Source organism: Alternaria arbusti (assembly GCF_024043155.1).
Source record: "Alternaria arbusti strain BMP 1465 chromosome Unknown scaffold_6, whole genome shotgun sequence".
Taxonomy (NCBI): Eukaryota; Fungi; Ascomycota; class Dothideomycetes; order Pleosporales; family Pleosporaceae; genus Alternaria; species Alternaria arbusti.
Genome location: NW_026249946.1, coordinates 529,326 through 556,162, shown reverse-complemented (window position 1 = coordinate 556,162; position 26,837 = coordinate 529,326). Strand labels below are relative to the sequence as shown.

At 52.8% G+C, this 26,837-nt stretch overlaps 10 protein-coding genes across 10 annotated transcripts; 6 read left to right on the top strand and 4 right to left on the bottom strand.

Annotated features, from left to right (window-relative positions):
- Window positions 1-2,645: 2,645 nt before the first annotated feature.
- J4E86_005383 (uncharacterized protein) lies at window positions 2,646-3,572 on the bottom strand (the record flags this gene model as incomplete). The annotated part of the gene is made up of 1 exon (XM_051445917.1): window positions 2,646-3,572. The coding sequence occupies one exon, from the start codon at window positions 3,570-3,572 to the stop codon at window positions 2,646-2,648; it is 927 nt and encodes a 308-aa protein (XP_051302684.1).
- Window positions 3,573-4,336: 764 nt separating this feature from the next.
- On the top strand, window positions 4,337-6,134 carry CCT3 (T-complex protein 1 subunit gamma; the record flags this gene model as incomplete). The annotated part of the gene is made up of 4 exons (XM_051445916.1): window positions 4,337-4,361; window positions 4,414-4,695; window positions 4,746-5,336; window positions 5,386-6,134. The coding sequence occupies 4 exons, from the start codon at window positions 4,337-4,339 to the stop codon at window positions 6,132-6,134; spliced, it is 1,647 nt and encodes a 548-aa protein (XP_051302683.1).
- Window positions 6,135-7,057: 923 nt separating this feature from the next.
- J4E86_005381 (uncharacterized protein) lies at window positions 7,058-9,635 on the top strand (the record flags this gene model as incomplete). Its single annotated transcript, XM_051445915.1, has 4 exons — window positions 7,058-7,534; window positions 7,589-7,864; window positions 7,927-8,282; window positions 8,618-9,635. The coding sequence occupies 4 exons, from the start codon at window positions 7,058-7,060 to the stop codon at window positions 9,633-9,635; spliced, it is 2,127 nt and encodes a 708-aa protein (XP_051302682.1).
- A 2,303-nt stretch (window positions 9,636-11,938) lies between these two features.
- Window positions 11,939-12,762, top strand: J4E86_005380 (uncharacterized protein; the record flags this gene model as incomplete). Its single annotated transcript, XM_051445914.1, has 3 exons — window positions 11,939-12,188; window positions 12,236-12,685; window positions 12,740-12,762. The coding sequence occupies 3 exons, from the start codon at window positions 11,939-11,941 to the stop codon at window positions 12,760-12,762; spliced, it is 723 nt and encodes a 240-aa protein (XP_051302681.1).
- A 1,274-nt stretch (window positions 12,763-14,036) lies between these two features.
- J4E86_005379 (uncharacterized protein) lies at window positions 14,037-15,514 on the bottom strand (the record flags this gene model as incomplete). The annotated part of the gene is made up of 5 exons (XM_051445913.1): window positions 14,037-14,442; window positions 14,514-14,540; window positions 14,589-14,688; window positions 14,879-15,254; window positions 15,311-15,514. The coding sequence occupies 5 exons, from the start codon at window positions 15,512-15,514 to the stop codon at window positions 14,037-14,039; spliced, it is 1,113 nt and encodes a 370-aa protein (XP_051302680.1).
- Window positions 15,515-16,737: 1,223 nt separating this feature from the next.
- Window positions 16,738-17,994, top strand: J4E86_005378 (uncharacterized protein; the record flags this gene model as incomplete). Its single annotated transcript, XM_051445912.1, has 3 exons — window positions 16,738-16,913; window positions 16,987-17,415; window positions 17,469-17,994. The coding sequence occupies 3 exons, from the start codon at window positions 16,738-16,740 to the stop codon at window positions 17,992-17,994; spliced, it is 1,131 nt and encodes a 376-aa protein (XP_051302679.1).
- A 261-nt stretch (window positions 17,995-18,255) lies between these two features.
- J4E86_005377 (uncharacterized protein) lies at window positions 18,256-19,428 on the top strand (the record flags this gene model as incomplete). Its single annotated transcript, XM_051445911.1, has 1 exon — window positions 18,256-19,428. The coding sequence occupies one exon, from the start codon at window positions 18,256-18,258 to the stop codon at window positions 19,426-19,428; it is 1,173 nt and encodes a 390-aa protein (XP_051302678.1).
- A 138-nt stretch (window positions 19,429-19,566) lies between these two features.
- J4E86_005376 (uncharacterized protein) lies at window positions 19,567-21,109 on the bottom strand (the record flags this gene model as incomplete). The annotated part of the gene is made up of 4 exons (XM_051445910.1): window positions 19,567-19,923; window positions 19,974-20,841; window positions 20,905-21,031; window positions 21,079-21,109. 4 exons carry the CDS (start codon window positions 21,107-21,109, stop codon window positions 19,567-19,569), a joined length of 1,383 nt encoding a protein of 460 aa, XP_051302677.1.
- A 615-nt stretch (window positions 21,110-21,724) lies between these two features.
- J4E86_005375 (chitin synthase I) lies at window positions 21,725-24,834 on the bottom strand (the record flags this gene model as incomplete). Its single annotated transcript, XM_051445909.1, has 5 exons — window positions 21,725-21,739; window positions 21,801-23,237; window positions 23,294-24,412; window positions 24,480-24,679; window positions 24,816-24,834. The coding sequence occupies 5 exons, from the start codon at window positions 24,832-24,834 to the stop codon at window positions 21,725-21,727; spliced, it is 2,790 nt and encodes a 929-aa protein (XP_051302676.1).
- A 1,224-nt stretch (window positions 24,835-26,058) lies between these two features.
- Window positions 26,059-26,658, top strand: J4E86_005374 (uncharacterized protein; the record flags this gene model as incomplete). The annotated part of the gene is made up of 2 exons (XM_051445908.1): window positions 26,059-26,119; window positions 26,168-26,658. 2 exons carry the CDS (start codon window positions 26,059-26,061, stop codon window positions 26,656-26,658), a joined length of 552 nt encoding a protein of 183 aa, XP_051302675.1.
- Between the last annotated feature and the right edge of the window lie 179 nt (window positions 26,659-26,837).

Here is a 26,837-nt window from a genome sequence, read left to right as displayed (position 1 = left end):
TTACACTGCTGCGTCTGTATAGGCGTGGAGAACGACAGCTGAACTTACAGAGATTGAGTATCGTAATAACAGTCGTAATAGTAGGCTCGAAGTGGAGCTTACAATGGGGTTGAGCCGGCTCACTTAAACAGTACTCCACCGGCGTACGTGACCGGTCGCAAAGCCCTTCACCGTCGCAAAGCCATCCAACCTGCCAAGATTCTTGCTTCTTGACATCCTGTACCACGACTGAACATGGGGTGGATTGGTCGCGCGACGCGGAACATATCCAGTCGTATGCAAAGCTAGCTGCCGCGGCATCCGCCGCATCGTATACATCAAAATCCGCAGCCCAATAAACGTGCGAGCCATTGATGAACTTGTTCTCCGTTGATGGGGGAAAGAAGCTATCGTCGGACACTATAAGCAGATTTCGATGGTTGGATTGTATGCTAGTGGCATATTCGTCAATGCATCTGTCGGACTCAAGCCTTTCGAGGTCGCCCGTGCGTGCTTTCCCCCAGAGGTTTTCAAGTACAGATCGGAGTTCGCCAGGACTGGCGTCGACCGAGGTTCGCCTTGATTCTCCATCTGTAAAGTTAGATATAACTGACCGGACCGTTTCGTCTGTGCAATTCATGCAATGTTCACCGTCCAGAAATGCTCGTCCGACAGAAAACACCCAGTAACCGTTGGATGAAATCGAACCAAACACCGCGGAATTGTACCTGAGGGTCGTAAGCATCAAGAGCTCCAGGATTAATTGCTGCCTTACAAGAGATGCAATGGCAAGGATGATAGTCCCAATGCTGCCCACAGCACAGCTCTACGCCGGCTGATATGTCTGAGATTGCGTATGCCAGGTACACCCACATCGAGGTATACACTAGGCTTGCGACTGTGGGCAGAATCGACTTCGCTTCGCGTTGGTGCAGATAAACACTGCATTGTGTAGTTGCTCCCAGCCAACAGGATCGTACTCAAGATGTTGATGCCAAGATGGAGCCCGGTGTTCAGCCTTTTGACGTGATCGCAATCGCCATCGAAGAAGACACCCTTGGCGCCAGAGGTGGCAGCCATACCTGATACCATGGCCACGAAGTTAATGAGAAAGACCACTGAAGCCAAAATCGCGAAGTTGAGCACGCCAAACCGCCATCCAGTGAAGCGAGACCCTAGATGTTTCTCCACCGCACGCTTGCGCAACCCAAGTATCGATGATGCCTTCGCGCGAATGCTTTGTGGTAACTGCAAGCTCCCGAGAGGTTTTCCATTCCGGTCAGTTTGGGCTGTAAGCGGTACCTGCATCTCGAGATTGCTATTGGATCTCCATTCGGGGTGTATCGTTGAGCGTATCCTAGAAGGCAATAACCGCCAAATTGAATCAGGCATTGCGAAACCCATGAGCAAAAATGTTGGATCCGGACCAAATAGATAGACAACGTAAAAGAGACCAAAGAAGCGCGTAGTATCGTGCGAGAGATCTCCCCCAATGTACACAACCAAAGTTCCCTCGCGAAAAGACCCCTCGGGTTCGAGCGCGAAAGACAGAGGAGACCATGCGAGAGATTGCACCCTCGCAGGTACGAGCCCACCTATCAGCAGTGCCGTCTGGTTTTTGCCAAGTATACCGGCCGCACATTCTCATGGGTTGAGGCTTACTCTGAGCCTCTTGCAAGGCGCCCCGCGCCGCTTTGGGGGCCAAAGTCCGTATGCTAATTCGGTTCTATGTCGTCAATCCGTGTGGATGGGCTACGGTGAGTGGACGACTATCGCACGCGTGTAGGAGCGTGAGATCAATGAACATAGTCATCGTATCCAAGACGTAGACGCAACGCGACGCGGGTGCGAGGAAGGTTCGTTTTCGTCGGGTGTCGCGCACCTCGGAACTAACGGAAGCTGTCTTCCCGAGAAGCAGCGCGCCCAGCAACCTCCAGGGCTGTGAAACAGCACCATCAGGGTGTGTGACAGCGAAAATGACCATCAGCGACGCCGTTGAGAGAAGGACGGTCTCGACTCGGGCGCACCGTCTGCACGAGTCATAAACAGACTGGGAAAAGGTGCTGGTCGGGAAACGCGACGCCGCGTCGTGCGCGCGACATGTTCGCGTTGCTGAGAAGCGGTAGTGCGGCAGAGCTCGGGGCAGTGTCTTCTCAATGCTCGTTCGTCACCGCGGCAGCATGTTTGATCGTGTTTAACGAGCGAAGATCTACTGAAAATAGAGTCAAGGAAATTGCGTGCCTCGGGGCATCGGTAAAGCACGTCAGCTTGCGCGTGAAGGAATAGCCGTGGACCGGTCCGTGGCCACTTGGAAGTCACCGGATACGAATTTAACAACAGCTGTTCTTAGGAAGTGGAGGTGATGTAAACGATAATCATAGTTTCATTGAGTTCTTGCCTGTTAAGTTTAGCGGCACGTACTGGCAGATGCGATCGAGTATGTTTGATCAAGCATCGCAGCGTAAGCATCATAATAATATAGTACATGTCAGATAGAGTCACTTCCGGTGAGCCATCCGATTCCACCATCAACGCCGATTCGCCGAAAAAGAAACCCACATCGAAAACCGTAAATCAATGCAGCCGAAATGATAACTGAGACGTGTTTTGTTGCCGTTCGTCGGGTAAGGAAACAGGAAGGAAGAGAAGAGATGGATTGAGACGCGTCACATCTCCATCGCGTCGGTGTCTGCAGTCGCCATAGGGGCGTCGGCGACTGGCTGGGAAATGGGTGTAGAGGCAGGCGACGGCGTCAACTGGCGAGCATTGATGCGCTCACCCTCAACACGAGGAGTTGAGCCGAACATGAGGTTGCTGACAGTTCGCTCTAATGACCAGCCAACGAGTTGGCACCACTGAAGGTTGTCCGAGAATAACCAGTAGCCCTGGACACCATGTTGCTTAGCACGTACGAGATACGCGTTGAGTGATTCCTTCTCCAACATCACCAGGACGTCGGTGAAGTCGAAATGACGCTCAATCACGCGGGAGTATGCGCGTGCCGCGTCGCGTAAGTTGGGGTTGGTCATGACGTTCTTCCAGCCTACTCCGAGAGATGCGATGAGCGTGTTGATGGTGTTGCCTTTGTCGTCGATGAGCTCTTCGGTCTTCTGAGCATCCATCTCGTTGAGGGGAGTGATTTCGACATTGGCAGTTGGGCTCATGCGGACTGACTTGCGCGATACGGCGATAGGGCGAGCTTCAGCTTCAGCCTTCTCTTCTTTCTCGACTTTCTCTTCGTACCAGGTGCCCGATTGCGACTCGGCTGCCATGGTGTAGCCAGGCTCTCCAGGGTAGATGAGCGTCATCCCTGGGCCGTACACAGGCTCGGGCTTCGGCTTTGAGGGCGATTGAGTGACGATTGATCCGACGGGTAGGTTCTCCTCCGGGTCGTCGACGTCGGCGATGGATCGTTTGCGCCCAGCGGTGGCATTGGAAACGGCGGCTAGATAGTTGAGCGAAGGCGGAGTAGGGTATTTGGGGCGGAAATTACCCATTGGTGCAGCGGCGCTCTGGTGATGCGGAAAGTAGTCCTGCGGTTGCTGGGGCGGCAGGACCACAGTTGGCGACGAGGCGTAGTAGTTAAGACCCATACTGTATGTTTAGTAGTTTAGCAATGTTAGAGTTCGTGAAGGATACAAAGACCTGTCTTGATCAAGACAGGACAGTGAGCATGCGACGATATAGTAAAGTCACTAAGAGCGACAAGATGAAGGTGGATGATGGCGAGAAGGTGAGGCGCGATGGAGATAGTGGATGATGGGGATGGGTAATGGTGATGGATGGGAGTGGTAAGATGAAGAAAAACCGAGCGAGGTGTGGGAGCGTCCAAGTTATAGACAGAAGAAAGGCGGCGTGCGGAAGTTTGGCGCAAAAGAAGTGAGAGGAAGGAAGGAAGGTTTGGAGGGCACCAGAGCGGTCTTGTAAGCTGCGCACGAGTCCCGTGAGAGGCTGGCTGCGACGCGGTGAGAGGCGGCAGAATGTAGGGTAAAATAGCCCGGCGAGTGATCTCCAGGGCAAGTCTAGCGCGTATTGGCCGTCACGCGAGAGCTGCCTGCCGGATTTGGTAGGCGCCAAGGCTCTGTGTAAGGCAGGGCCGACCGGGGTCGTTGATGGAAGTTGCCGTTGATCGCGGGCTGAGCGCATGAGTCAGCAAGGCAGGTGGTGTGGCTGTTCTCTGTGGCTGGTGCCCGGTCGCAGATAATCCGCGCCGGGATAGTGGCGGCGCTGCGACGCGGTTTTTGGTAGCAAAAGTTAGTGGAGGAGCTGCAAGGCACCAGACGCAAGATACCCCACGCAACTCTGTTTTCGACCCCCTCCTTCTTGTATCCCGTGCTTATAGACCTGTACCGTCAAGATGCAGGCGCCAGTGGTTGTCATGAGTATGTGCAGTCGCTCATCTGAAGCTGCGACAGCCCACTAACACATCAACAGACACGCAGACCCCGGGCGGGGAGCGCCAGTTTGGCCGCAAAGCTCAACTTTCCAACATCACAGCAGCCAAGACGGTCGCCGACATCATCAGGTCATGTCTCGGTCCCAAGGCTATGCTGAAGATGCTGCTCGACCCAATGGGCGGTATCGTCTTGACCAACGACGGCCACGCTATCCTACGAGAGATCGAAGTCGCACACCCAGCAGCCAAGAGCATGATCGAGCTGAGTAGGACACAAGATGAAGAGGTCGGCGACGGCACAACCACCGTCATCATATTAGGTGCGTAGATAGTGCGGGGAAATTGGGGAGCGTACATTGACAGCAGACAGCGGGAGAAATCCTCGCACAAGCTCTGCCCCAGCTTGAGCGCAACATCCACCCCGTCGTCATCATTCAAGCTTTCAAGAAGGCCCTTGCCGATGCCCTCGAAATCATCAGCGAGATTGCGGTCGAAGTCGACGTCAACGACGACGAGCAGATGTACAAGATCATCAACTCCTCCATCGGCACAAAGTTCGTTTCGCGGTGGTCTGACCTGATGTGTGGATTGGCACTGAAGGCAGTACGAACTGTTTCGCTCGACATCGGCTCTGGAAAGCAGGAGGTCGACATCAAGCGCTACGCACGTATCGAGAAGATTCCCGGAGGCGAGATCGAAGACAGTGAGGTTCTGGACGGAGTTATGGTCAACAAGGACATCACACACCCAAAGATGAGGCGGAGAATCGAGAACCCTCGTGTTCTGTTGTTGGACTGCACACTGGAGTACAAGAAGGGCGAGAGTCAGACAAACATTGAGGTCAGCAAAGAGGAGGACTGGAACAGGATTCTCCAGATCGAGGAGGAGCAAGTCAAGCAGATGTGCGATGCCATCGTCGCTCTGAAGCCTGATCTCGTCATTACTGAGAAGGGTGTCAGTGGTATGTAACATTGAATACCGCCTTTCGTGGGCTTGCTAACATAAAGTAGATCTCGCACAGCACTACCTCGTCAAGGCCGACATTACTGCCATCCGCCGAGTCCGCAAGACAGACAACAACCGTATCGCGCGTGCGACCGGTGCGACGATCGTAAACTCCGTATTCGCAGCTACCGCTTCAGACATTGGTACCGAGTGTGGTCTGTTCGAGATCTCCAAGATCGGCGACGAATACTTCACCTTCCTCACAAAGTGCAAGAACCCGAAGGCATGCACTGTCCTGCTCCGAGGACCCTCGAAAGACATCCTGAACGAGATCGAGCGGAATCTCCATGATGCTATGGGTGTCGCCAGGAATGTCATCTGGAACCCTAAGCTCTGCCCCGGCGGTGGCGCCACTGAGATGGCCGTCGCGGTCGGTCTAGACCGGAGAGGAAAGTTGATTGAGGGTGTCGCACAATGGCCATACAAGGCCGTCGCCGAAGCTATGGAAGTTATCCCGCGCACACTTATTCAAAACTCCGGAAACAGCCCTATCAAGGTGCTCACCCAACTGCGCGCGAAGCATGCGGAGGGCTACGAAGACGGCAAGCAAACTGGCAGTGTCTGGGGTATTGATGGCGACGCAGGCAAGGTCGTCGATATGCGGACATATAACGTCTGGGAGCCTCTTGCTGTCAAGGAGCAGAGCGTCAAGACTGCCGTCGAGAGTGCTTGCCTATTGCTCAGGGTGGACGACATCGTTGCTGCGAAATCGGCCAAGCAAGTGAGCGGTCCGATAGGCGGTGGTGATGATTAGATATAGATACGCAAGGCGTGTTCTGCGAGATCCCTGCTATACAAGCCAGGAACAGTCGCTAGGAATGAAGAAATCACATCTGCCAACCATACATTAGACCTGGCTGTACACCAACTTTGGTGAAACTCAAAACAAACATGTACTAAGGTTAGCATTTGTTGCTTTTGATGTGATCAAGACATGCGCGGCGACTTCCGCAGACACATCGCTGGCTGCCGATTGATAGTTCAAGGTTTACATTGTGAGATATTCTTTGAACGTGATCCTCGTGTTCGTCGTTCTGGTGGACGCGAGATCGCTTGCCGTGCCGCTCAACATGATCCACGTGCCCAAACCTGCTCAGCCTCTCAATCACCCAATCGCATCGCCCTCCTCTTTAAGTACACTTTGCGCATATAACTCGCACTGCGAGCTCCAGCCATTCAGCCAGACCCGGCGCTCTGCCACGCAAGCACGTCTTCCTCCTGCGAATCAGGCTCCGTATTGCGACTAGTGACGCAGCCTGGTCGTGCTGCTGCGCCGCATCGCTATACTGCACTCGTGTCAACACCTGCTAAGCACCGTGGAGACGGTCATAAGCCTCGCCAAGGCCTACCTCCAGTGCTTACATGCGCTGCGATGGTTGCTCCTTACCTTATCTGGCATCCTCAGCGGTGGTTGTGGGTTTGACGGTCTATATGGCTCTGCCATGAATGTGCGGGTGGCCTGAAGCGTGGCTACGTTATACGAGTTTGCCAGCTGAGCTGGAGAGATGATGGGCCTGTAGGTATATGTATAGAAGTTGTGCTGCTCAGTATAAATTTTTTCACTCTCCCATCAAAGCATCTTCGGATCTTCTCAATCGTTGCATTTCAGTCTTGTCATCCTCCCAATCATTGTTGAAACTTCCCACGCTCTATCAAGCAAGCTATCAACACCCGAGTATGGATACTTTAATGCTCAGGGCGAGAAACCATCTCGAGCGGCGCGATGACTCTAAGACATGTCCATTGGAAGATGCCCATGGTCCAGAGATCATTCCCTTCATCGGCAACCTCACATTCCACCAGTTCGCAACGATCTTGTCCGGTGCCTGCGCCATCCTCAGCACTTTGATCGTCGTGGCATTGATCGCACTTCACGCCTCCAACTACTCGAACCCCGTACAACAACGGCAGATCATCAGGATCATGCTTTTGATACCATGGGTGGCCCTTTTCTCCTTTTTGGTAGTCTGGCGAAGCGACATTGGAGAATACCTAGCGCCTTCACTCGACTTTGGTTGCTCGATCGCACTTTCGTCGTTCTTACTGTTCATGTGCGATCTTGTCCTATCGCATCAGGAAGGATTCGATGGGTTGTTTGGAGAGGGAGCCAAAGCCAAGGGTGCGCTCAAAATGAACAGTCCAACGTGGCTCAAGGTAAGCTCTCACATTTCGGTCGAAGGATTTGAGACCTTATCTGACACTCTGCAGCGTACCTGGTACGGCGTACTCCAGTTTATACCGACTAGCATCGTCATATGGATCGCCACGGCAGCTACCCTCGCCACTGGTACCTACTGCAAGCAGTCTAACGACGTGCACTTCGCCCATCTCTGGCTCACCATACTCATTGGCTACACTACAACGGTCGCTATCGTTAGCTCACTGAGGTTCTACAAGAACAACAAGAAGTTGCTACAGAAGCATCAGATCATACTCAAACTGGTTACATTCAAAGGTATCCTCGGTCTGAATTTTCTCCAATCGGTACGCTAAACAATCCCTTGAAGTAGCCAACGTGTATACGACGTACTGACACCGTTCTACAGTTCATCATTTCGCTGCTTGCAGGCCACGGAAAGCTGAAACCTACAAAGTACATGACGTACCATGATGTCAATACTGGTCTTGCGTCACTCATCCTCGCCTGTGAAATGCCTCTTTTCGCCGTACTTTTGCTCTTTGCATTTTCGCCATTACCGTATAAGCAACAGGGTAGTCCTGCCGCTGGACCACTCAATGCTATCGTCGATGCGTTCAACCTCTTAGACCTACTGTCAGCGTTCTATCGGGGCCCTATGAGATTGGTCAGGGACCAACAAACACAGATCAGGCGACAGGACAGTGTCAGGATTGCATTGGTCTCATTCAGTGATGAGGAGGAGAGGAGAGGCCGCTCCGTCCCGTAAAGACTTCCAAAGCAAACTCATCAAAGGACGCCACCTTGTCACTTTTCTTATCTAGAAACCCTGATCTCCCCGTGTTTGCTTCGTCGCGCTTTTCGTCAGTGAAGTAGAGCTTTGACCACGTCAACAAACGCTTCCCCACAAACACTACCTTTAATCCTTTTCTTGCCACTTTCATTACTCTTTCTTTCCAGCCTCATTCGCAGCAAATCATTACTGACAATACTAACAACTGGTTGTGATGACGCCCTCGCAAGAGGTCACGGCCGCAGCCGGTGCACTGTAATTGAGATGACTCTCAATACAGTAGGCATGGATATCTAACGAAGAGCAGGTCCTTCCTTTTGTTAGCAAAAGCTCTCGTTCTGAAGATCAGGTCAATTTCCGCAACGACCCAGCGACCGTGTTCTCATCTGCCGGCGGAGCTATGGGCGCAGATCCTTCATCACGTGGAAGACGAGTACACGCTTTGGGTCATTTGCCGACAGGTCTCGCGAACCTTCCGGGCTGAAGCCGAACGCGAGTTTGCTAAGACACGTCTTCCACAGCTGCGCATCAATTGGGCATCTATGGGAGAAATCATGCACGAAAACAGGCTGCATGAATTCGATTGCAACGTCGAAGATCTACAATTCCAAGGTTTCACTGAGGATGGTCTACGAGCTCAATTCACAGCCGCATTTACATACGAACTGCGCAATCTGGAGGGCCGCCCGGCATATGTGCGAACACTATACGATCGGATGCAGTACAAACCCTTGTTGGAAAAGACCTTCGCCGAGCTGATCCCCTTTCGCTACCTAGACTTCCAGAAGAGACTCGACAGGCAATACTGGACAAGACAAATGGCTTTGATTGGAGGTTATGTCAGCAACGCCCAGCTTACGAATGTATCGATCGACTTTGACAACGGAACCTTCGCTTTCGATTGGAAGACTTTCTTGAAAGACTTCTTCCAGCTCACTACCTATGTTCGAGCACGAAGGCAGACTCAAGGAACCGTGAGCGACCTGGCGAAACAGGCGTTCGAAGCCTTTCGTCTCCAAAGATCCCCTTACACCAAAACGCGACTGGATACGCTTCGGTTGGAGCGCAAATCGTGGGAACATGTCTATGGTGAAGAGGACGACGCCTGCCATACAGAAGGGTACTTCCGCCGCTTACAATCCGCACATAGCGAAGCTGGACTAGATTTCGATTTAAACAACATGATCGATGGTATGGACGAAGCGGAAATCAGGAAGACGGAGGTCAAGGCTACCGCACTCATGAGATTGTTCAGGAACATTCGGCTGATGAATAGCTTCCGTGACGGATACGAGAGCGATGTAAGCAACGGAGGAAGTCCATGAGTGTGGGCCGGTACCGACAACAAGGCGGCTGGAGAGTTTAGTGAGAAGTGCGGGACCAATGTAGGCTCCCTGATAGGGTTGGGGTGCTTGTGAAGAGGGTTGTGGAAGGGCGTCTTCTTCAAATCTGTATGTAATCGGGACAGACAAATAGCCGCTCCAAGGACAACGATTACCCTAGTCGCACATGACCGGCCTCCTTCGATATCTAGAGTATCAAATCATGCCGGTTTATCCAGAAGCAGGGCTAGGCAAACGAATGCAGAACGGGAGACGATTGCCGTCACGGTAGGTGTCACAGTCTCGACTGCCACCATGCAGCCAATGCAGGAGCTGTCAAAGAGTTTGAAAAGCACTTCAGGATTCTGACAGGAGCCCAACGTCCCGCGCGCACTCGCATCTTGGCCTCAGGAATGAAAGGGTGCCTCCTGCAAGCGTTCGAGCGACGTTCATCGAGATGGGGAAGTGTCGCACCTTCTGCGGGATCACCGCTGAAACCGTTCGCTTGAGTTCTGACACAGCTCACTCTGCGAACTTCATGGGTTTCGAAACGGTTGTCACTGCGAAAGATCCTCCGCAATGAGTCCGCACGGCCTGTCACTCACCTGTCTAAACGAAACATGCCGACCGACTTCCTGGTGGCGGCTGCAACGTCGTCCCGCAATGCACCACGAGTATGCTCGCTAGCTAGACGGGTGTGTCACCAGCTTACGGTGGATGCGAAAAAGAAAGAAGACTAATGTCGCTGCTTCCATAGCCTTGCAGCAGGCTAATAAGCCAACATTACCCCTCTTTTATTGCCAATGAGGCCATGGCATTTCTCCGTCAGACGATTAGAGCGCATTTTGCGGCTCGAGGGTAACCTGGTTCTGGGCTCCAGGGTTAACGGCTTTGCTGCACACCTCCCACACCCGTGGAAGTTTTGCGGTGTGCGCGTGCCGACATCGAAGACGAAGGGCAAGCTTGGGGCGAGTCTAAGGACGCAGCCCCTCACTTACACCAACATCGCGATCTAGGCGTAGGGAAACAAGTCCTGTCTATTTTGGATAGGACGGATGGTCAAGCTCGCACACAACGAGCTTCAGATTCGGCAGATGCGCCTAACCGAAGCTGTGCGTAGCATCGGTGACTTTGCGGAAGCACATGCAATGAGACGAGCACGAGACCCACGCCGCATCTCCTTCCGAAGGCTACCTGAGGACGCCTTTCCAGAACCCACGGTTGCCGTATGTTCCGTTAATCTCTGTTGAGTACCCAGTTAATTAGCCAACATTTGGGCTTGAAGCGGGGCGTTCGATAGTGCGTGCATGCCGCCATCGGGTCATTTACTGACTTTGTTCAGCCAGATCAGGTCATTTATCAGCCGTGCGATGCGTGGCGTCTGCAGCGCACGGGCGGCGGGTGAAGGCCAGGGAGGCCTGGGCGTTGTGGCATCCAACCTCCCGTTCGAGCAAGTGCAAACCCAATCCTCAAAACTGTGGGCACTTCTGCCGACGTTTGGTGTTCGTCTGGAGGGCCTGATGCTGAAACTAAAGAATCCTTCGTTGGACGTTGGTTGACTGTGACGAGCCTGAGCCTGAGCCAACTGCGCCGCCTCCCTAAGGCAGAATCGACGTCTCGCTGTCAGACATCGCGATGAGCGTGGAGGCGATGTCTGCAAAAACCAACCTTCACAAGACTTGGGAGCGCGAATGGAGGCTCAACACGAAGATAGAAGAGCGCCACCGGAATGCGGCTCACTAGAAGGCAGGTAATGCCCATCGTATCGCTCGCCCATCCCTGCCTTCTCATCGCAAGATTGAACGTATCAGCGCTTACAGCAGACACAAGCCTTTTAGCCAGATGCCGAGAGCGGCAAGGTGACATGCGGAAAGCGGATTACCCTGAGACGCTAAAGCCACCTCCAGGTATCACCAATTTGGCGTGCATATCGCTTCAAGGATAATAGTAGGAAATCTGGTCAGGATCATGGTCCGTGCCCATGTACCTACACATGGCGGCGCATGCGTGCCCTTGCCGGCGGGCCTGTCTAACGGCCAAGCGCGAAGGTTACAGACGAAAGTATAAGTCTGTCGAACCGCCTGGTCTAAGAGGTAGTGTAACAACGATACCAGCCTCGAGTTCTCCACGCTAGCAAAGACTAAGGGACGTCACTTCTATTTTGATATCATCGATCACTTCATCGCTCCTCCTACATTAGGACTTCATCGCTCCTTCTACATTCGATCGCAGTACATATACCAGCCTCGCATATCGCATTACCAACAACACTTCCTCATCCTTGAGTATCATCATAACCAGTCATCATGCTCTTCTCTACCATCACTACGGCACTGCTCTTTGCCACATCTGCCACTGCAGCAGCCCTACCAAGACCTGCCAAACCGCAATACGCTCCCGCCCGTAACCTCAACAAGCTTGCCAAACTCTTTCCCCAGAGCGCTCTTCAAGGCCCAGGCGACTTGGATCTCAAGTACGTTGTGCTCGGCATCGGCACACAAAACTACACTTGCGGTTCTGATGAGAGCGCGGCTCCTGGTACTACTGGCGCATTCGGTAAGAACTCATTCAACTTGACAGGGAAGGAACTAACAACCACCAAGCCACCCTATACGATATCGGTACGAAGCTCAACGACGAAGCATTTGCCAAGTGGAAGATTCCCTCTATCACCCCTCTCGCACTCTCACTGTACGAAGTGGCTCCTGGGCTAGTCGACATGAGCCTCCGACTCCAGGGCTACGAACATATCACCGGTCACCACTTCTTCGCCGACGTAGAAGGAGCGAACACACCAACATTTGCCTTCGACAAACTGAGCACGCCATTCCCCATGACCCAAGTTGCCAAGATCAGCAACGTCAGTGCACCATCGTACGCCTGCCCAGGCAAGAACGGTCTACCTGCCGTTGACTGGCTATACCTCCAACACAAGACCGGCATCACTCAGGGAGGAATCAACACCGTCTACCGTGTCGAGACTGCCGGTGGTAACAAGCCTGCCACTTGCAAAGGCATGCCAGCCACATGGGAAGTCAAGTACGCTGCGCAATGTAAGTATACCCGAAACACCCACGCAGCTAGAATAGTTCACTAACATCTCACAGACTGGGTCTATGGTCCCAAGTAATAAGCGCCGAGCTTGCGACGCTCGTTTCGAGTCAGTTACGAACACTACCATTTTCTCATGCCTTCTACGATCTTTCCATAATTAGGTTAGTCGCGCGCGGCTATTTTCGTCCCGCAAGATCTACGGCAGGGCATGGATTCTCTTTTCTTGTAACCTTTCATTTCATCTCTTACATCTACGATACCCTTTGGTTTTCATGGTTCACACGACTGTGTGGGACTTCGCTGTCACTGCGGGGCATCGGCATGGCTATGGGCGTTTACGGTTTTTTGCATCTGGTGGCTATAGTGCACAAGGATTGGGTGTGTCCTTTCGTTAATTCCAAAAGCTTCTTGCTTACATTGCGGTCGCGAATACTAGAACAGTGGTAGTTCCAATTATGATGTGCTTCACTGTACGATGCATCACTTATGCGAGATCAATGACAGTATTGCGAAGGGCCTATATTGCTCGCATCTCACCATCTCTCCTTGGAAAGTGCCATGACTGCGCCCAGCGAAAGCTGGCTGTAGCAAAGTGAAGACCACCTCAAGAGACGTCGCCATCCCATCGTCACACAGCCAACACGGCACATGCATAGCCGCACTCCACCAACACGGTCTGCTGACATCGACCAAGTGCCGCGCTACATACCAGACCCACTGACCACGTTGCGGCACAACTCGCAGCATGCGGCACAGTAAGGCGCGCAAGGCTGCTTGCGCTACGATCTCCACGCCATCTGACGTGCGATGCTGCCAACCTCTCGTTTACCTACAACACTATCAATACCCACAACCAACTTCCCCCAAGTCCCCGATGTCTCTCACGCGCCTCCTTCGCACCAAAACCAAGAAAGCCTTACCCCAATACATGACGTGAACCACTCGCCCAGCCCTACAGCCCCTTCCGTCAGCCATTATTACGAGAACTACGTTCGAGTATCTGATTGGATGGAGACTATACGACACAATGGTTCGTACTACTTTGGTGGCTGTGGCAGCGGGTATTTGGCTTGGCAAAGCGGGTGTGGATGGTGTGGCACAAATCTGGTTTGACGGCAGCTACCTAGGTCATCCGGAACTTCACTACTTGAGCGCAGGACGCACATGGAGGTTTAGTGTAAACACTATCGTTATCTTGGTACTGGGAAAAAGAAATCGAAGGAAGTGGGTACGGGAATTTGGCTTCCGTGCCAATGATGTGGCGTACTTGCATTGGATGCTGCTTGAGAGCACTGTAATTGATCGGATCTTCGTTTTGTTTATGGCTTTATCCCATTCGTTGCATCGTGTTCAGCTGCGAGCCGGCTTCTCCGCATGACTGACAGTCACCTCTGTCGTGCGCCTGATGCCCCTCGAGTTATCCTTATCATCCAGGATGTTATCCTCGCTTCCAACTCGCTCCTCGGTGACGCTATAGACAATGTTCTTCTTCCCCTGACCTGGAGTCGTGAACTTCTCAAGCACACTGTCTCGCACGCTGGTTCTGGTTGACAGTTCGAAGTCTTCGTTGCCATTCAATGTTCCGTTCGTTGTCAAAAAGGTCCTGCGACGCTTGCTTGGCCTTCCACTGCCGAAAGTCTGGGCACGTTCGATGTCATCGTACTGGTTGTTGTTGCTGGTTGAGCTCGAGCTCTTCTTGAAGAGCGGCTTGAGGCAGGGTACGGAGGCTGCGATAATGCCCATGTGTAATTGCATGCTAAGGTGGAGAAAGTCAGCTATTGTCAATTTGGCAACGACTGTCACGAGAAAATTCGAACTGCTACTTACTTTCCCCAGAAATTTGTCCACTGGTTGCTAGATTACGTTAACGCGAGAAACCCATGATGATCGCACCCGACTTACAACGTCTGGTCCTGCATCTGCATTGTGCCGAACTGGTAATGTGCTTTGGGGATACCCATAGCAGCGGCACTGGATCCATGTGAGTTGGGGTGAATCAGATCTGTTGTAGAAGTCCATACAGCCAGCCTACACTCAACAGTGCTATCAAGCTCAAACGTGTCTGCAGCGACATCTGAAGCTTCCATATAATGGGTATGGGTATTGTCGCAAACATGATATCGGTAAACATGTTGCATACTTTTGGGGATCAGCATGTTCCAGTATGTCTCTTCGCGCATGCAAGTACTCACCAGTGTTGGCCAACGCAGTGCCAACAAAAAAGGTCCATGAGTAGCACTTGGCGCCGATCGTAGTATTCCAGGCACCGGATACGGGTGAGCAACGAAAGGCGAAGGTGAAGAATCCGAATATGGTATACGCCACAACGAACACAATTAACGACCACAGAGTGCGGGAGAACCATGGACTGTTCTTTCCTATCCGAAGTAGAAACAGTGCAATGGATACTTTCAACAAGCCGAAAGCCGTTATAGCTGAGATAAGGCTTTGGTAGTAGACGGCTTCATTCATGCCGGCAAGATCGGATTCGGTCAGGGTTTGCTGATGTCGTCCAAGACCATGGTAGCCTTGGATGATGAAGCTTATCAACTCGCATAACCCGCCAAGCTGTCTGTGTCAGTAGTGCTCGATAGTTCAGGAAGTTGACCTCTCGAAATACTTACATACGCTCCTATGATGAACATATCATCCTTGGCGGGCTTGCGCAACACAAAGAACCGCGCATAGAGCCGGAGAAAGACAACAGCAGCGGTAACGATGTGCGCAATAGCAGATATGGCGAGGATTCGAGGCAGGTTGTTCTCAGCTGCCCATTCAGGATCCAGAACTGGTTGCCCAGATGGCCTGCTCTCGGGTGCCATACTCATCTTGGAGGATAGGAGGTGATCTAGTCAACACTGAGAAAGGGGAAGTAAGGGAAACTGATCACCAGAAAACCAAAAAGGTTATGCATAAGTGCGGCTTTTGATAGTTGACCTGGGCGACGCGTTTATTGAGCCTCGCTATTCCAACATCGCTTGCACCTCTCATTAAATCCTAACAACCGTGCCGCGCAAGGCGATGCAAGTGATGGCTCTCCATTGGAGTACCATGCGTGTAGCATGTCCGGTATCACTTCAGCCACACCCATCTCTTTGGGACCGCGGCTGGCATGAATCCTAGAGCCTCGAAACCAGGAGGAATCTGAGCCGCACGTCGCGATGTTGGGTGGACGGTCCAGACCCTGACATGTCTTCAAGTAAGCAGAATCTTGCACTCGCGGTAAAATCAAATCCTTGCGCTATATGGGCACATACTTGATGAGACTCAGCGCTCTTGTTCTCACTGTCAAGTGTCCTCGCTTCGACGAGTGTTGGAAGGGATTCAACTAGTGGAATCTAGCGCCAGTGAACCCAGCTGATCTCGGGACGCTAACTCCACCGCGTGCCGTCCCACGGAACACCGTGGTGACTTCCGCGCGATGAACACGCACAAACTCATCAGCATCTGTCCCAGAACTACCGGGAATAATGTCAGCATGCTCTGGAGTATCTCTTGAAAGTGGCAGGATGTAATCACTCACCATGGTCGCACACCGGAGCATTCGGCAGCCTACCGAACCCTTTGTCCGACCCGCCTTGGAAAATCTGCCGCTCCTGCGTGGCTGCGGCGTGGTGATCCAAAAGACGACCTCGACCCGGTTCGACCAATCCTTCGGTGCTCTACGATTCAGCTTCTACAGCCGGTAAAACCCAGGCCTCGGTTGAAACCGAATCTCGACTCTTATTTCCTGAGCTTATGCGAAGCTACGGCAATGCTTCTCACACACCCATGTGGAAAACACGTGGGTTGCCTCAAGGAGAGCCCTAATCCAGTAACTCCGATGCCGAAGACTACACCGTGTACGACGTGCGTCCCTCGCCACTGCGAGGCGACCGCGTCGGATGCAAATTAGCGAACCTTGCAGAGGTTGCTGCTGCATGCACGTACAGATTGATACTATGGGGCAATTCGGTATTGTAGAAGCATATATGAAAGCGTCGGCGCGCAGCTGTTGTCGCTCTGTCCCACCGCAGCCGCTCACTCCTCTCACTCGGGTTCATAGACAAAGATGCGTTTCTCCGGAATCTCAGCCATTGCGCTGGCCCTTGCCAGTGTTGCTTCGTCTGCTGCACTGAAGCCTCGCAATGACCTGCTTGCAGACCTTCAAAACCAAGCTATGGAGGCATTGAAGCAGGCAGAGTCAGAAGGTACGCTGGGAAAAAGGAGCTGCTCCCTTTCCAACGCGTATGCCCGTCGGAACTGGTAAACATCTTTTGTAATCATGGTTTAAATGAGACAAAACTGACATCTGTCCCAGGGATGACTTGAGCAAGAAGGAGCGAAAGGCATACATCAAAGCCGTGAAATGCCTGACTACATCTCCATCGAAGACACCTGCAGGGCTCGTGCCCGGTGCGAAATCACGATACGACGACTTCGTTGCCCAACACATCAACCAGACGGTGACGATACACGCTACCGGCAATTTCTTGAGCTGGCACAGATACTTTTTGTATGGTTACGAGACGGCGCTGCGGGAAGAGTGCGGCTACAAGGGTTACCAGCCGTACTGGAATTGGTTCAGTTATCAGGACGACCTGAGCAAGTCCCCCGTTTTCGATGGATCTGACACAAGCATGAGTGGTGACGGTGCTTATTTCAAGCACAACGGCGCTGTCTCTGGTGGTGACATCAAACTTCCATCCGGAAAAGGAGGTGGATGTGTCAAGAGTGGTCCATTCAAGGAGTAAGTCTAGGATCCATATCCCCTCATTCAACCATCCATCTAACAAAGCTCAGCTTGGAAGTCCACCTGGGTCCTGTCGACCCGATCATGGACGGAATGACCGCCGTATCCACACCATTCGAATACAACCCAAGATGCCTCAGACGCGACCTCATTGCCACCACCACGGACTACACCGCCGCCAATCTCTACAACCTCACACTCGGTGAAGCCTCCGAGAGCGTGTACACCTTCCAAAACGAGCTTCAGGGCCGTTTCCCCGATGGTGTTTTGGGTATGCATGCCGCTGGCCACGTCAAAGTTGGTGGCGACGCCGGTGATTTCTACAGCAGCACGGTCGACCCGATCTTCTTCTTGCACCACGGCATGATTGATCGTATGTGGTGGATCTGGCAGGCGCTACACCTCAACCAGGCGAAGACAGTGGCTGGTACAATTACGCTCTTCAACAACCCACCCAGTCGCAACACTACGCTGGAGGATCTCATCAGCACAAACTTCCTCAACATGCCAGACAGGCCGATTGGAGACCTGCTAGGTTCGCTGGATGGTTCTCCATTCTGCTACATCTACTTGTAGTCGAAGACAAACTTGTACATAGTTAATAATTATCACATCCCCCAAGAACCATGACCTGCGATCAGCGACGAACGATGTGACACTCAGGGTTCCGTGTGTAGATGCTCTTCACGCCCGCCTTAAAGAAACGCGTCTCCACATTCCGCAACCCACTGATTGGTCCGATCACCACAAGCCATCCCCATCCGCTATCGCCATCCTACTAACACCTCCAATAAAATAAAACAACCTACCATTTCCTCTCCAAATGCCCCCAAAACCATGCCCAAACAGCCCATCCCCATAATCGGCGCGGGCATAGCCGGCCTAACCCTAAGCCGCAGCCTTCTCCACCGCGGCATACCCAGCATAGTCTTCGACAAAGCGCCCCCAAACCGGCGAGGCTTCAACTACGCTATCACTCTGCACTCCACCGCCTACAAACCGTTATTAGAAATCCTAAACCTCTCCGACACAGCGTTCAAAGCCCACGTCGCCATCGACGCCGAAGACGGCGGCGAAGGCAAACATGGCGAGAACATAGACGTATCCAGCCACGGCGGCTTATATGACACCTCCACCTCTTTCCGCGCCAACCGCGCGAAGTTCGAAACTTTGCTAAGTCAAGACCTGGATATCAGGCTAGGCTATTCCCTCCAAGAAGTCAAAAGCACGCCCACGGGACCGAGATTGCGCTTTTCCAATGGCGAGATGTGGGAGGGCGGGGAACTAGTTGTAGGCGCTGATGGTGTGCATTCCAGTTTACGCAAACTGCTGTTGCCGGAAAAATCAAGAGTGGATGTTTTGCCTTATGCTGTGTACTACGGGAAGAGGTGTATCGTGCGGAAGGACTTTAACAGTATCTTTGGAGGTAGGGCGGAGGGAAACCAGGGGAGGAATGTTTGGCAGACGACCAAGGGGGATGTGGTGCTTACTGTTAATGTGGATAAGAAGGAGGATAAGAAGGTGTGGGTTAGTTGGATCTACTCGCGGAAGGCGCGTGGGGAGACGGATCCGCTGTTCAATCCTGCTAGGTCAACGAATGCGGCTGAGAAGATACCTGTGGAGTTTTTCAAGGAAGTCCGCGCTCAGAAGATCTTTGGTTATCCTTTCTCGGCCATGTTGGATGTGCAGAATATGCGCAGCGATAGGATATTGCATTGGCTGATGCGGACAACGTCTACGCCGTTGCCTGAATTGCATGACTTGCTCGCGAAAAATGGCGTGTGTCTGTTGGGTGATGCAGCACATGCGGAGCCTATTTTGGGAGGTAATGGAGCAAACGCTTCCATCATCGACGGCTTGAGTCTTGCGGATGCCATTGCGAGCGGTGAAGACGATGGTATATCGAATTGGTACAACGACCGCTATCCGAAGTGGGTGCAAGGGGCTGAAGAGAGTCAAGCAAACCTTGCGAAAATGCATGGGTCACTGCGGGCAGGCGTAAATCTTTGAGTTGATCATCTTTTGTAGCTAAAGAAATCTGGGCAGCCATAGCCACCGCGCAGTCAATCCGTTATCAGAAGTATGCCGACATGCATTTTTCACCATTCATCCAGACCGTACTCGTCCGTCCCGAAGTATAGAGGCCGTTTACCAGCCACCACCACCAGTGGCGCCACCGGCATCACCCCACGAAGCATCACCACCAGCGGCGGCAGCAGCAGTGTCGCCGCCAGAAGCATCATTGCCCCAGCCACCACCGCCTCCATCACCACCATCCTCGGCAACCGGCTGCGGGCAGCGCTTGATCGTGTGACCCATCTCTTGGCAGTTGTTGCACTTGACCTTGGACCAATCCTTGGGCTCGGGGCAATCGCGAGAGAAGTGACCAGTCTTCTCGCAGTTGCGGCAGAGAGCTTTGTCAGGGTTCTTGGGCTGGTCACAGTCCCTGGCCATGTGCTCCGTGGAGTCACAGTTTCGGCAGGCGCGGGCGACGACGTTGGGACACTATTAATTGTTAGCAAGGGCTAGGGACGGGCTTTTGGATGTGTACTTACGTCCTTGGAGAAATGACCGGTCTCGTTGCACTTGCGGCACTCGACACCTTCAGCAGAACGAGGTTCAGGACACTCCTTGGAGTTGTGACCCTCCTGCTTGCAGTTCTTGCAGGCGTAGGGGTTGATGCGCTCCTTGGGACAGTCGCGTGCGCGATGGCCGTTCTCCTTGCAGTAGACACACTGGATCTCGGGAGCAGTGTTCTCGCGCTCAGCTTGCTCTTGCTTGCAGTGCTTACGTACGTGACCAAGCTCACCACAGTTGCCGCACATCGGGACACCACAATCCTGGACGTAGCCACATGATGCAAGACGCTCCATGTTCTCGGCGGGATCTTTGGGCCAGCCTGTGGCCATCTTGGCGCGACGGGGCTTGGCAGAGAACTGAATGGAGAGGACGAACTTGCAATCAGGGTTACCGATGAGGTCGATGATAGTCATGTTGGGGGCGATTTCCTGCTCCTTAGCGATGAGGAAGACTGCAAGTCCATCGTCGCGAAGAGCTTCCTCGACGCCCTGAAGACTGAAGTTATCCATGGTAGCGCGAGCGTATGCCTTCAAGCAGACACGGAAGACATCGAGGTCCTTGACTTTGGCCGCGTCGATGAGGGCGATCCAGGCAGCCTCAGCATCCATCTCGGGGACGCCAGACCAGTTGACAATGCGACGGGACTTGCAGTCGACAGCACGGTGACCTTGTTGATCGCAAAGCTTGCAGGTGCCCTCGAAAGGGCGCTCAACACGCTCGTTGGTACAGTCCGCCTTATTGTGACCGACTTGGCCGCAGTTGAAGCACTCGCCAGTGAGGCCGCCTCCACCGCCCTCAGGCTTGTCAGGGCAGTCGCGAGCGAAGTGACCGGTCTGCTTGCAGCTATAGAATATGTCAGTATTGTCACTGTAGCCAGGCTGTGTGGTCGGATCGTGTTTTGCTTACATTCGGCAGCCGTCATCGCCAGCATCACCTCCACCACCGCCGGCGTCACCACCACCCCAAGAATCTCCAGCACCAGCGTCGGCGCCAGAATCACCACCAAGGGCAGGGTCCCATGAAGAGCCACCGCCTGTTGTCATGTTAGTATAGGCTGGGGGAAGTCGCGGTGTCACAAACCTGCAGTTGCACCAGTGTCGTCCCAGCTCATAGCTGCGGTTGTCGGCGAAGCAAAGGTTGACGTCGAATTGAGCAGATGAATGCGATTGTGAGCGGAGATAGAGAGAACTTGAAAGAGGGGAGATGGAGTGTCGGGGTTGAAAAATTGGTGTTGTGGGCGCAACTGCTCTGTTGATATAGGCGGCAGGCCCGTGCTGAAACTCAGCGATGACGACACAGGTGAAGGTGAAGCAGAAAGGGAAGATGAGTATCGGCAAGAGGAAAAATATGTGTACCGCACACAGGAAGTCTCACTACATGCCAATGCAGTAAGAGAAGGTGAAGTGGGTACTTGGGTATGAAGAGAAGGTAACGTGACGAAGGCCGCTTTGGGACGACAGTGAGAGAATCGCCTACCGAAAAGAGTAGGAGCAACAATGAGATCATGAACACGAGCATAGATGATAAGGCAAAGACATTGAAAGGCATTTGGCTCATGAAATACGTAAACACACATCCTACACGCCAAGGTCGCGTGCTTTCCCAGAAGCTGGTATCATGTCATGAACCTCACAACGAAGAGGCCGAATGCCTTCACGGCAACATGCTCAACCCAACCCAGTACCTGAACTCCAAGTAATGACGTCAAACTTAGAACAATGACCGATCATACACCGCGGAACTAAGATATTGTTAGTATATGTTGGATAACGGTAACTGAATGTCTCATAGGTGTCACTTACCATTCGCACAACCAAGAACCACATAGCTCCAATGAATCTGAAAGCAGCCAAACCGGCAACACTGTACAGCACTACCGCCAAGTAGATGGTGGCAGCGTCGTTCTGCTTCTTCTGAGCCTCGTCGGGACTACTGACGGTGAGCTCCAGGCCACCTGACTGCAGAACCAAGGCTGATAGACCCAAGTTGCAGAACATCCAGAAGAGCACGACACCGGATCGGAAACCCTTGTAGTAGTCTTCTTGCTTCTCGCTGGCTGACGGCACCTTCTTCTCTTCCTTCCACTTTGCGCTGAAGACGCGGAGTTCAGTCTCGTATTGGGTGTTGAGATCGGCATCGTCAGTTGGTGCCTGAATATCTGCTTTACCATCAGCCTTGGTGGTGACTGAAGGAAGCTTCTCCGGCTTGTCGTCTCCTTTGGTACCCCAGGTGATGTCGTGAGTATTGCAGAAGGCGTAGACGTTGAGAATGTTGATGTAGGTGGGTGTCATAAGCAGGTACTGGAAGAAAGAGGTGAACATGTGCCATGGGTCCAAGAAGATGATGGAGACCACTAGCCACATGACGTACGTCGACAGCAGTGATATGATCAATGTAGCAAAGATCTTATCCTTGAAAAGATCTGCCGCGTTGAAGCCGCCGTTGGTTTCGATCTGTCCTTGTACGGAGCGAACGGTGATGAAGATGGACGCGAACATGAGGTATGCCATGATGATGCACCAAAAGTAGACCATGGACATGTACCACTTATTGGAACCTTGAGGCCGATTACCGAGTGATAATATGAAACATGTTATCAGAACAGCAATGTAGAGCCACTCGAAGACGATAAAGAGAACTTTACCCGCGGTACCGAGTTCGTTTTGTAAAGAGGCAGTGAGGATGCGGAAGACCAGGAAGAAGTTACCGAGAGCGAACCAGGCGAAGATCATGCTGATAGTTTGGTAGACAAACTCAACGAGGAACATGGTTTTGCGCAAGAAAGAGTGATCGCTGCGGAAGATGTCGAAAGAGTGGGCCAGGGCGTAGACAGCAGCGAAGAAGGATCCGTTCAACCAACGACGACGTTGACTGATGAACTCGGCCATGGTGGTCGGTACATCCGTCTCTCCGGTAGCAGACTTGACGTACTGCAGGATCCAATGGCAGTTCCTCTTGGAGACCAACTCGAAACACAGGATACGGTCCTCAGCCAGGTACATGTTGGCTGTGAAGATACCAGCGTTGGCGCCGTGCATCTTCTCACCGGCAAAGTACTTCTCCAGTGGTCCTTGTCCTGTCTTGTCGTTCTGAAGGGCAACGTAACGGTACGCCGAGAAAGCACCGGGAAGCACAGAAATGAAACCAAACGCTGATTCAAGAGGCTTGTCCAGAATGTTGCTCATTTTGTACTCAAAGTTCTGCGTCGCTACCAATGGGTTCAAGAGCTTTTTGCCATGCTATTCAAGAGTCAGTACTAGGACAGTAAGTACCAATAATTTGGGTAGAAACTTACAACCAACATGGCTTTGATTTCACCACAAGCACCTGCGCACATTGGCTCAAGATCGAATGCCTTCCATAGTTGGTAGACAGAGTCTTTGCCAGGCTTTGTACCAGCATCGATAAGCACACAGACATTAGGATCCAGCACAGCTCCAAAGGCCTGGAAGAACCATCTATGCGAGTTGATCTTCTTCTGGTTCTTCTCCTTGAGACAGAAGAGCATCTGTACTGGAGTGTTGCCCTTCTTGACACCGACGACACCCTTCTTGATGTCGAGCGTCATCTGTGTAGTGTACTCGTAGATATGGGCAGTCACATCCTTGCCGTTGACTTGCTGCTTGGCGATGCCGTCCTGGTAGACACCGAGCGCTGCTAGTACGGCGCGGGTCCGCGGGTTGATCTTGGCACGACCATCGCTGACGACGCAGACTACGATCTTCTTCCACGCGTCCTTGCCCCACGTCTTGCTGTTGGTTCGCGAGTTCATGTACTCAATGTTCTTGATGACACCAATCATTGTCCGCGCAAAGAGTTCGTCTTCCTCGTTGTACATGGTAATAACAATGAACAGCTCGGTATGCCTTGGCTTTGCGAAAAGCTTCTGGCGCAGAGTGAAGCGCTCCGCGTCGAAGTCTGCAGGGTCGCATGTGGCGGCCGAGTAGCGCATATGGGTGAATTCGTCACGCTCTGGGGGCTGTGCATGCGGAACCTGGTTCAGTAACCGCGGCGGAATCGGGCAATCGAGCACCAAGTTGCCCTTGAACAATTGGACCTCCTTGACGGTCTTCCATCGCTTTATTGGGGCGGGGCTGGGTGTAGGCGCAGGCTCATCGTGGAACGGGTTCTCCGGGTCCATGTCCTCTGGATCATGAGGATCTGGTCCATATGAGTTGGCGCCGTGTATCATAGGTCTATTCATATCCTCATCTTGCCAGTAGTGTGTTGGCTGTGTTCCGTAGCCCGCGCCCGGGCTCTCGTCGTGGTGTGGAGTTGGGTCGTAAGGCTGGTTGTAGTAGGCATCGTGATGCGCTTGGGGATCGAGAGAGTAATCCGAGTCATGTCGTTGCGGTCGTGGGTCGTAATCGTCGTGATAGTTGCCTGCTGCGTAGGGAATGTTTTCTACTGAGTACTGTTCAGGTGTTAGCCTGCTGATCTCGCTGCTTGACCCATATTGGTTCTCGCGGTGCAATACATACACTTGGTTGTAATGGCAAGCGGTCGCCGGAAGCTGCTGCCGGGTTGGGTCCCATAGGGATCTCGAGGATGCCCGAAGGCTGTGGTGAAGCATAGCGGTCTTCTAGTTGATAGCCACGGAGAGGCTGGCCTGGCGAAGGAGTCCGCCCGTTGTTTCTTCGTGGGTCCATCTCATACGGGTCGTCGCTACCACCTGGTGCGCCTATGCAATACCGTTAGTCTGGCTGACAGCTGAGGCACCTCGTGGATGGCAGAAGGCTTGTTTGACGGTTCGTGGAAAGTGTCAAGATCGACTGGCCGCTATCATGCGACCGCGAATCCGCTAGGAGGCTACTCACCTAATCGGTTGTATGACATGGTGGTGTGTTTCTTGTTGGTGCTGCGCCTTCAATCTTTCTGCGACAATGCGACGGACGGCTGAACAAGCCAAAACACGAATACAAGGGGTTGCCCAGCGAAAAGGCTAAAAGATGCGACGGTTGTGGTGTGCTATCGTATAGGCGTCGAGGGAATAGCGACTGGTATATGCCCGTGTTTCAGATACGTCTGGTGCAGTTTGGTGGGTCGGAAGCGCGCCGAGTCGGTTGCGTGGAGCAACGGCGGGTAGGGAATGATGTAAGAAAGCGCAAGTAACCGGCTTCTTCAGATTGCGCGACTGGGGCCTCAAAGTCAATAGAGATGAGGATGCTGGAATTGAGTTCAGCAATGAAAGGCTCGCTCCTCGAGGGTTCGCACATTCACGTCCACCTGAGCAGCTGCCAAGCAAGCACTCGCTGCGCAATCGTGGGGAGCGCCACACTTCACAGCCCTGCTATTACGAAGCCCGAATCTATTTCCGTCAAAGCTCTAGGTTATCAACGGCTGTGAAAGTGCCGATGATTATCGCTATCGATAGGTAGCTGCGAGTAAATATTGACAAGATGACATGGCGGTTCCTTCCTGTCGCCGTCATCTCAGTTTGCACCTGGTATCCCAGCAAGTCATGAGGCACATGCAGATGCGGCTCTACCTAGGTAGCAGCTTGAACCACTTCGGCGACCCCACACAGCCGAAGTGACAAGTCATCTGCTCATCGCAAATGTTTGTTGCCGTAGTGCAAGAGTGGGTGTCCTTGTCGAGGGTTACATCACACCGCTCGAGCCTACGCGTATGTAGCAAAAGCAATCTGACCCCTCAATCCGTAAAAATACCTGAGTTGTAATGCACGGATGATCGTCTGTACCGTAATCGCGTACGACGTGCTCGAGCATTTGTTCCTGTCGATCCCACGTCATGTTGCGGCGAAGCACAACACCAACCATGTAGAGGAATGCTGCACCACTGTGCAGTTGATTTACTTTTGTGACATCGTCAGTAGGTACACTTGAAGTGCATCGGGTTGCATTGTCATCCAGTCTGTTGCGAGTGGAAATGGCCAGGCTTGCTGTGAGGAATCGCTTTACCTGACGGGGCTAATCCCGATGATACTCCGCCGTCCCCAGATCCTCTCAGGTCGCTCGTAGCTCCACCAGGCTCAAGCATAGACAAAACCTCCCACCTACCAAACACGCAACCGGCCGAGACGTATTCCAAAACACCACGATGAGCGATTCTAAATCCCCGAAACCCGTCTCCGTCCTATTCGTCTGCCTAGGAAACATCTGTAGGCTCCCATCCTCTTCCCTTCCCTACCCTCTCTAACACCCCACAGGCCGTTCAACAATGGCAGAAGGCGTCTTCCAATCCCTCACGACCAACCCTCCACACCCGCTCATCTCCGCAATCGACTCCTGCGGCACCGGCGCCTACCACCTCGGCTCCAGCCCCGACTCCCGCACCATGGCGACCCTACGCAAAAACGGCATAACCTCATACCGTCACTCGGCGCGCAAATTCTCCCCCAGCAGCGACTTTGAGAAGTTCGACTACATACTCGCCATGGACGATGAGAATCTCGCGGATTTGGAGGCGTTGCGGGAGAGAGAATTAAAGAAGGCAGGTGTGGACGAGGAGAGTGTGGGGAGGGTCATGTTGTTTGGCGAGTTTGGGGGGAAGATGAGGAAAGGGAGGAGAGGAGAGAAGGGCGAGGAGATTGATGATCCGTATTACGGGGGTGACGATGGGTTTAGGATTGCGTATGAGCAGTGTGTTAAGTTTGGGAAGGAGTTTTTGGAGAGGCTGGAGAGGGGTGAACTAAGCTGAGGGACTGAGATGTAGGATGAGATAAGTTCACGCGATTGCGGGAGAATGGTGTAGGTGTGAAGTGGTTGTGTGTGTTTAGATACCCCATAGACTGGCTGGCCATAGGCTGATTATGTATGTACATTTCGATTACGAACGACTCTGATAAGTCGCGTTGCTTCCCCCTGGGTATCATTCCT